The sequence below is a fragment of the Solanum stenotomum genome, chromosome 3 (genome assembly GCF_019186545.1).
Source record: "Solanum stenotomum isolate F172 chromosome 3, ASM1918654v1, whole genome shotgun sequence".
NCBI classification, from domain to species: domain Eukaryota; kingdom Viridiplantae; phylum Streptophyta; class Magnoliopsida; order Solanales; family Solanaceae; genus Solanum; species Solanum stenotomum.
In genome coordinates this window covers 42,975,250-42,984,033 of record NC_064284.1, presented here as the reverse complement: position 1 = coordinate 42,984,033, position 8,784 = coordinate 42,975,250, and the positions used below count along the sequence as shown (strand labels likewise).

Here is an 8,784-nt window from a genome sequence, read left to right as displayed (position 1 = left end):
TTTGCTATTTTCGAATTTTGATACGATTATTCTAAAATTCGGGTTAGACTCATTTCCCACTCAATTTGACCCCCTGAATAAGAATATGAAGTCGAATTTCCGAAATGATGCACGGATTTTGAGATATATGGAAATTACAATTTTAGGTGTTTTCGAAGCACATTTTCGGGCATTTTTGGGGTCGTTTCAAATGTCCTTGCCTTGCTCTTTTGCCTTCATTGCTGCAAATTAGCATTTAAACATCAATTTAGAGCATAAGATATGCATTGAGAACACTAAAACTATGAATATTAAGCCCTAAATGAGGCGAAATCCCCGACTCATCATTCATCAAACCTCACACTTGCGTAGAGTATTGATGGGTCAAAAAAGGGAAAAATCTTATAAAATATAAGCTTCTTTATCAGTATTCTTGAAGTCTTGAAATTCAGCCAAGTTTGCAAGTTGAAGTCTTTAAATTCTTCAAGTATGCAAGTTGAAGTCTTCCAATCCTTCAAGTCTGCAAGTTGAAGTCTTCAAATCCTCCAAGTACGCAAGTTAAAGTTTTCAAATCCTTGAAGTTTTCAAGAGTATACAAGTTGAAGTCTTCAAATCCTCCAAATATGCAAGATGAAGTTTGCATATTCTTCAAGTTTACAAGTTGAAGTTTTCAAAATCCTCCAAATATGCAAGTTGATGTGTTCAAATTCTTCAAGTTTGTAAGTTAAAGTCTTCAAATCCTCCAAGTTATCAATTGAAAAGAAAATATTAGAAGAAATTAATCATATAAAAGTCATTAATAATTTTGTATCACATAAATCTAGAAGAATAGATTATTTTACAAAAACTTTTTAAAAAAATTTAAGACCTCTATTGACTTTTTCTTTAGGCTACTAATGTGCTTGAGCCGCCCTATGTAGATTCTTTCTATGTTATAAAATTACTACTGTTATTTTTAATCTAATACTATTAATTATGATATATATAAAATTTGATTTGGTATCTAATACTATTTAGAAATGGCTACACCCCCCCCCCCCATAAGCGCCAAAGATCGGTGATGTTGTCATGGTAAGTGTGGGAAGTCGCTAGTGTACTCGATGATTGAATGACCTATCGACTTGCATCGATTTTTGGTACCGCCATACAAAGGTTCGAATCCTTTTTACTCCACATTTTGAACTCCCGATCGAATTTGTCAAGAACGAATTTCCCCTTTCCTAAGATCCTGGATGTGGTACTGACACATCCTATGTTTGTCAACATGTCTACTTATATGTCAAGGATAGTTAGAATATTTTTTTTTTGTTCTAAGTTTTTTGTATTTTGCTATTTTATGGAAAATAATGTAAAAAGTATTATAAATAATAATAATCAAGAAAACTTAAAATATCTTAAAACATATAAAGAAAATTGGTTTACTCTAAAAATTCTACCTATGACACATAATTTGAGATAAACGGAGTAACATATTTATCTAAAAATTACATAAAATGTACTATAAATTACAATAATTAACTACTTTAAATATCTAAAAACTTTTTAAAAAATGTGAGTGACTTTTGAAATTTCATTTGTATCACATAAACTGGGAGGGAGTAGGGCTGTGAAAAAATCGAACCGAAAAAAATGTTATTGGATTATTTCTATTTGTACGGGTTTTAATGGTTTTATAAAAAAATCATCGGGTTATCGATTTGATATTAGTTTTTAATATTGGGTTACTGAGTAAATCGATAACACATTAAGACTATAGTAATTTACTACTTTTACATGAACATAAATATTAAATATTAATCTCATTACCTTAATAGTTACTGTATGTGCCATTTAGTCTTCAATTCACACTTCACAGTGTCTTTGAGTTCACAAATTCTCATTATACAAAATGTCAAAGCCTAAAGTAAGAATCGTATTCCTCTTAATTTCTCTTTGTGTTACACTTGTATAGTTCTTTTCATCTTAGTTATTATTGTTTCTATTTTATGAACATTTATAAAGTTACACTATTGTCTTATTGCGTCAAATTTGTTAGAGAAGTCATATATTTATTTTATAAGCATTTTCTTATTAGTTAAACCAAAAATTAAACCGTTAAAGACTAAAACGATAAACCAAAAACCCATAAAACATATCTTATTGATTTGATTATTGATTTAGCATATTTAAAAACTCAAAGTCGAGCTGAAGGATGCACACCCCTAGGATAGAGTAACATATATTATGTGAAAAAATTATGTTCAAAACATACTATAAATCATTATAATTAACAATTTAAGATATTTTTTTAAAAAAAAGCATATGATTTTTTATGGACTCTCGAAATTCGTCTGTGGCACATAAATTGTTACAAATGAAGTAATATATATTCGGTGAAAATTAATTTGAAATAGTAAAAAAAATCATACTAATTAACAACTTAAAATACTTTTAAAAACATATAATTTTTTTTTGATTAAATCTAAGCTTTATCTGAGTCACATAAATTTAAATAAAAAAATAATACTCCCTCAGCTTCAAAATAATTGAATTATTGAGACTTTTTCATATTTCAAATTAACTTAATTATTGAATCTTCAAGACTACTTTTAAAATATTCTCTCATTTTTTTTTCTTTCTTTTGGATTTTCTATGTGATGAGTTTAAGAAATTTAATTATTTTAAATTATTCTAAAGATAAATTTAACAATAACTAATAAGTGAAAAACAGAAAAATAATATTTAAATTATGTCCAATTTTTTTTTATCTTAAAAAGATGTGGAACATCTTCAACAATTCAATGAATCTATGTCCTAAACTTTTATTTCTTAAATATGTATGAAATAACTTGAACAATTCAATTATTTTGAAATGAAAATAACATATAGTAAACACGTGCCGCACGAAGGGTGTATGTAGTAGATTATATATTTTGGAAAAATCTTTTTGGCCAGAAACTTTGTCCAGAATAATATTTTATCTATGTTATTTTACTTTTTAAAAATATTTTTATCCTTTTAACTTTAATACATTTTAACTAAAAAATAAAAACAATATCAATTTATTTTAAAATTAAAAAAATATTATAATTTTTTTAATTTTCTAACCATTTAGCACCTCTCATATATTTTATGGTGGTCCATATTGATGAGCGAGGGGGAGGTAGATGATGCATTTATTGTGCGGCATGGTGTCCATTTTTTTTTTTTTACCGAAGTATGTACACCAGACCCCACCAATCCATCACTCTCTTCAACTGACCCCACACTCTCTCTATCTAACAAAATACTAATCAAAATTAATAATCTTGAGACGAGAACAAAAACGAAAACAGTTGAGCAAAGAATTAATGGAAAATGAACGTACAAAAAAAAGAAGAGACAATTCATAGAAAAATGAGAAATTGAAAAAAACAGCAGCAACGCGTTTTCTCTCGTCTCTCTTTTAAGTCTTCTTCTCTCTCCTCTTCTTGACTCTCTCTCTCTCTTTTCACAACCAAGCAGCCCCAAAAACTAGGGTTAGGGCTAGGGTTTTTGAGTTTCAAAACCCCATTTCTGCTTCCTATAATCTTCACATACAAGGGGAATTTGGGTCTGTATTTTTTTTTGCATTTTTGAGGACCCTTTTGGGGTTTTACTAATGGGTCGTTGTTGTTTTGTCATCAAATGGTACTATCATGACATACCCTTGAAGGCTTTTCTCATCCTTTGTGTTTTCTTCTTAGTTCATGGGTATGCACTTTCCTCGGATTCGGATAAATCAGCGCTCTTGGAGTTAAAGGCCTCACTTTTAGACTCCTCTGGAGTGATTTCTAGTTGGAGCTCGAGAAATACTGATCACTGTTCATGGTTTGGTGTCTCCTGTGATTCCGATTCACGTGTTGTGGCTTTGAACATCACTGGAGGTAATTTGGGTTCTTTATCTTGTGCTAAAATTGCTCAATTTCCTTTGTATGGCTTTGGAATTACAAGGGTTTGTGCTAATAATAGTGTCAAGCTTGTTGGTAAAGTACCTCTCGCAATATCAAAGTTAACTGAACTAAGGGTTTTATCCTTGCCTTTTAATGAATTGCGTGGTGAAATTCCACTGGGAATTTGGGATATGGAGAAACTTGAAGTTTTGGATCTGGAAGGGAATTTAATTACTGGGTCTTTGCCATTGGAGTTTAAGGGGTTGAGGAAATTGAGGGTTTTAAACTTGGGTTTTAATGCGATTGTGGGTGCCATACCCAATTCCTTGTCGAATTGCCTTGCTCTACAAATCTTGAATCTTGCTGGAAATAGGGTAAATGGGACCATTCCAGCATTCATTGGTGGATTTGGAGATCTGAGGGGAATCTACCTGTCTTTTAATAAGCTTAGCGGGTCTATTCCTGGTGAGATTGGGCGTTCTTGTGAGAAACTTCAAAGTCTAGAGATGGCAGGTAATATCTTAGGTGGTAATATTCCAAAAAGTTTAGGGAACTGCACATGGTTGCAGTCACTTGTCTTATATTCAAATTTGTTGGAAGAGGGTATTCCAGCTGAATTTGGTCAACTAACTGGGCTCAAGATTCTTGATGTGTCTAGGAACAGCCTAAGTGGACGACTACCATCTGAGCTGGGAAACTGCTCGAAACTATCCATTCTTGTACTGTCAAGTTTGTGGGATCCTCTTCCAAATGTGTCTGATTCAGCTCGTACTACTGATGAGTTTAACTTTTTTGAAGGCACAATCCCATCAGAGATCACCAGGCTTCCTAGTTTGAGAATGATATGGGCTCCCAGGTCAACTCTTTCAGGAAAATTTCCTGGCAGTTGGGGTGCTTGTGACAATTTGGAGATTGTGAATTTGGCTCAAAATTATTATACTGGAGTGATTTCTGAGGAATTGGGTAGCTGCCAGAAGTTGCATTTTCTTGACTTGAGCTCAAATAGGCTGACTGGACAGCTTGTTGAGAAACTGCCAGTTCCTTGCATGTTTGTGTTCGATGTGAGTGGGAATTATCTGTCTGGTTCAATTCCCAGGTTTTCCAATTACAGTTGTGCTCATGTTGTTTCCAGCGGTGGAGATCCATTTGGGCCCTATGATACATCATCTGCATATCTAGCACATTTCACCAGTAGAAGTGTTCTAGACACTACTTCATTATTTGGAGGTGATGGCGACCATGCAGTATTTCATAATTTCGGTGGTAACAACTTCACAGGAAATTTACCGCCCTCCATGCTAATTGCACCTGAAATGTTAGGCAAACAAATTGTTTATGCCTTTCTTGCTGGTAGTAACAGGTTTACTGGACCTTTTGCTGGTAACTTGTTCGAGAAATGTCATGAATTGAAAGGTATGATTGTTAATGTAAGCAATAATGCATTGTCGGGTCAAATCCCAGAGGATATTGGTGCGATTTGTGGGTCTCTTAGGCTGTTGGATGGATCCAAAAATCAGATTGGTGGGACAGTCCCTCCGAGTATAGGGAGTCTGGTTTCTTTAGTTGCTCTCAATTTAAGTTGGAACCACCTGCGAGGTCAGATTCCTAGCAGTCTTGGCCAGATAAAGGATCTCAGTTACCTCTCTTTGGCTGGCAATAATCTGGTTGGCTCCATCCCCTCAAGTTTCGGGCAATTGCACTCTTTAGAAACGCTTGAACTTTCTTCGAATTCTTTGTCTGGTGAAATTCCAAATAATCTGGTAAATTTGAGGAATTTGACTTCCCTTCTTCTTAACAACAACAATTTATCAGGGAATATACCTTCAGGCTTGGCCAATGTGACCACACTGGCAGCATTTAACGTTTCTTTCAATAATCTGTCTGGGCCACTGCCTCTTAACAAAGATTTGATGAAATGCAATAGTGTTCAGGGAAACCCTTTTCTGCAATCGTGCCATGTATTTTCTCTATCAACGCCTTCTACAGATCAGCAGGGAAGAATAGGGGACTCACAAGATTCTGCTGCGTCTCCTTCAGGTTCAACCCAAAAAGGAGGGAGCAGTGGTTTCAACTCCATAGAGATTGCATCCATAACATCTGCAGCAGCTATTGTGTCAGTTCTTCTTGCTCTGATAGTCCTGTTCTTTTACACCAGAAAATGGAATCCAAGATCTAGAGTTGCTGGATCTACCAGGAAAGAAGTTACAGTTTTTACAGAAGTTCCAGTTCCTTTGACATTTGAAAATGTCGTGCGGGCCACAGGGAGCTTCAATGCAAGCAATTGCATAGGCAGTGGAGGTTTTGGAGCAACATACAAAGCGGAGATTGCACCAGGGTTCCTAGTGGCAGTAAAGCGACTTGCTGTAGGACGTTTTCAGGGGATTCAACAGTTTGATGCAGAAATCAGAACTCTGGGGAGGCTTCGACATCCAAACCTTGTAACTCTGATAGGATATCATAATAGTGAAACGGAAATGTTTCTGATCTATAACTTTTTGCCAGGTGGTAATTTGGAAAAGTTTATTCAGGAGAGGTCTACAAGGGCTGTGGACTGGAGGGTTCTTCACAAGATTGCTTTGGATGTAGCCCGTGCACTTGCTTATCTGCATGATCAGTGTGTACCACGTGTGCTTCATCGTGATGTGAAGCCAAGCAACATCCTATTGGATGAGGAGTATAATGCATATTTATCTGATTTTGGTTTGGCTAGATTACTGGGAACTTCAGAAACCCATGCGACTACTGGTGTGGCGGGAACTTTTGGATATGTTGCTCCTGAATATGCCATGACTTGCCGCGTCTCGGACAAGGCTGATGTCTACAGTTATGGGGTTGTGTTGCTTGAGTTAATATCAGATAAGAAAGCACTTGATCCCTCTTTCTCTTCTTATGGAAATGGATTCAATATTGTTGCTTGGGCATGCATGCTTTTACGCCAGGGCCGTGCCAAGGAGTTCTTTACTGCTGGTCTATGGGATTCAGGCCCACATGATGATTTGGTTGAGGTCCTACACTTGGCTGTGGTCTGCACGGTTGACTCTCTTTCTACTAGACCTACAATGAAGCAAGTAGTAAGACGGTTGAAGCAACTTCAACCACCGTCGTGTTAGCTGCAGGCTGCATGTCTTTGGATAGGATATGGTTTAGCCCAATTGTAATTTTAAAACTTGCACTTGATATTAAGGTGTATTTGGGTGTCTCCTATTAGGTTCAGATTTGTATTTGTAGCCTGCTTGTGAATTGTAGTATATAGCCAGCCAGCCTTTGCCCCCATTTTTCCATGTCATGTCCCTAATTAGGGGGTGTGCAGATTCATCTGCAGAAGAGTGCAGATACTTGTCTTCAACATGTACCACATTTTTATTTGTTTGTTAAATAAGAGCAAAAAATAGGAACCATTTCTACTACCCCTTTCCTTTAATTTTTCTTTTTTATGGAGGGTTAGAGCAAATGGAAAGGCTGAGGTTATTCACTTAAAAAAAAAAGTAGCTTTTAAGTAAAACTTAAATGATTTTTAAGTAAAATAAATAAGATTTATTTTTGGTTTTTGACTTATTTTAAGTCATTTTAATATTGCCAAACACTTCTTTCTAACTTAAGTTTAAATCATTTTAAACTTATATCAAAGTAGTTTTTATATTTGTCAAACACTTGTCGAAATTAAAAACCTACCTAAAGTCAATCCAAACACCCTCTTAGTCCAACGTTGACACCTTGTTTGGTACATACAGTGGCAAGAGCAGAACAGAATGTCTGATGTTTGTGCCTAATTTTTCTGGTGATGATAGTTGAATACACCTTTGACTCTCGGCTTTGGTATAGTGATAAGAGCACAACGTGTGATGTGATGTATGTGCCAAGGGTTTCAAGCACTGCTGCAAATAAAATTTTGGTATAAGGGTAGAGGATTTCACTGTATATCTTTGTGTGATTTTATTTATTAGAATCCTTTTAAAGTAGTCGTATTACCATTGTTTTATAAATTTGAAGTATGAGGTAAGTTTTATATTTAAATTAGGGAAAAGAGTCTGATATACCCCTCAACTTTGTCATTTAGAGCTGATATATCCTTCGTTATGAAAGTGACTCATATATACCGCTACTTATATACAAATGACTCACATATACCCTTTTCCTCTAACGGGAATGAAAAAAATTAATTTTAGTTTAATTTTTTATTTATTTTTTTTAAAAAATATAATCCCATATGAGTATATTTAATCCTCCTCAAACATATTTTTTTTTACTTTTTTTTTTGTTTCAATGACTAATTTAGATTTATTATTTTGATGGTAAAATTTATTTATGTTTCACTTGTAAAACTTATTATAGATGACCAAATTTTTTTCTTCAAATACAAAAATTAAATTACAATATATACAAAAAAAAAAAAAATAGTTTTAAATTATAATATAGCCACAAAAAAATAGTTTTAAATTTTTTTCTTTACACTAAGGAATGAAAGGAAAAAATGAAATAAGAATAAGAAACTCAAATAATTATAATCAAAGAAGTCAAAAAATAATTTATATATGAAAAAGATTAAAATATACCTTGAACTTTGCTAGAAGAATCATATATACCCTCAATAATTTTTAAGAAAATTAAAAGTCAAAAATATAAATTTAAAACTAATTTTTTCCACTTCCGTTAAATGAAGGGTATATGTGAGCTCATTTTATAACGACAGGGGTATATGTGAGCTGTTTGTATAACGGCAAGGGTATATATGAGCCACTTTGATAACAAGGGGCATATTAGTTCCAAATGATAAAGTTGAGGGGTATATCAGACCCTTTTTCCTTTAAATTATAAGGTGCTTTTTGTTACCCGAGATTATAATTTCGTAAGATTAAAAATCCACCGATTGCACAAAAGATAGCCTAATGGTTGCTTTATTACTCGCTATAGCTAT

The 8,784-nt window shown here is 33.9% G+C and overlaps 1 protein-coding gene across 1 annotated transcript; it reads left to right on the top strand.

The window, feature by feature from the left end:
* The first annotated feature begins 3,344 nt into the window (after positions 1-3,344).
* On the top strand, positions 3,345-7,276 carry LOC125857742 (LRR receptor-like serine/threonine-protein kinase RPK2). Its single transcript, XM_049537369.1, has one exon. It carries the CDS (start codon positions 3,599-3,601, stop codon positions 6,977-6,979), a length of 3,381 nt encoding a protein of 1,126 aa, XP_049393326.1. The 5' UTR covers positions 3,345-3,598; the 3' UTR covers positions 6,980-7,276.
* Positions 7,277-8,784: the final 1,508 nt, after the last annotated feature.

Coding starts and splice junctions, on each gene's coding strand:
- LOC125857742 (XM_049537369.1), top strand. CDS start 3,599: ATGGGTCGTTGTTGTTTTGTCATCAAATGGTACTATCATGACATACCC.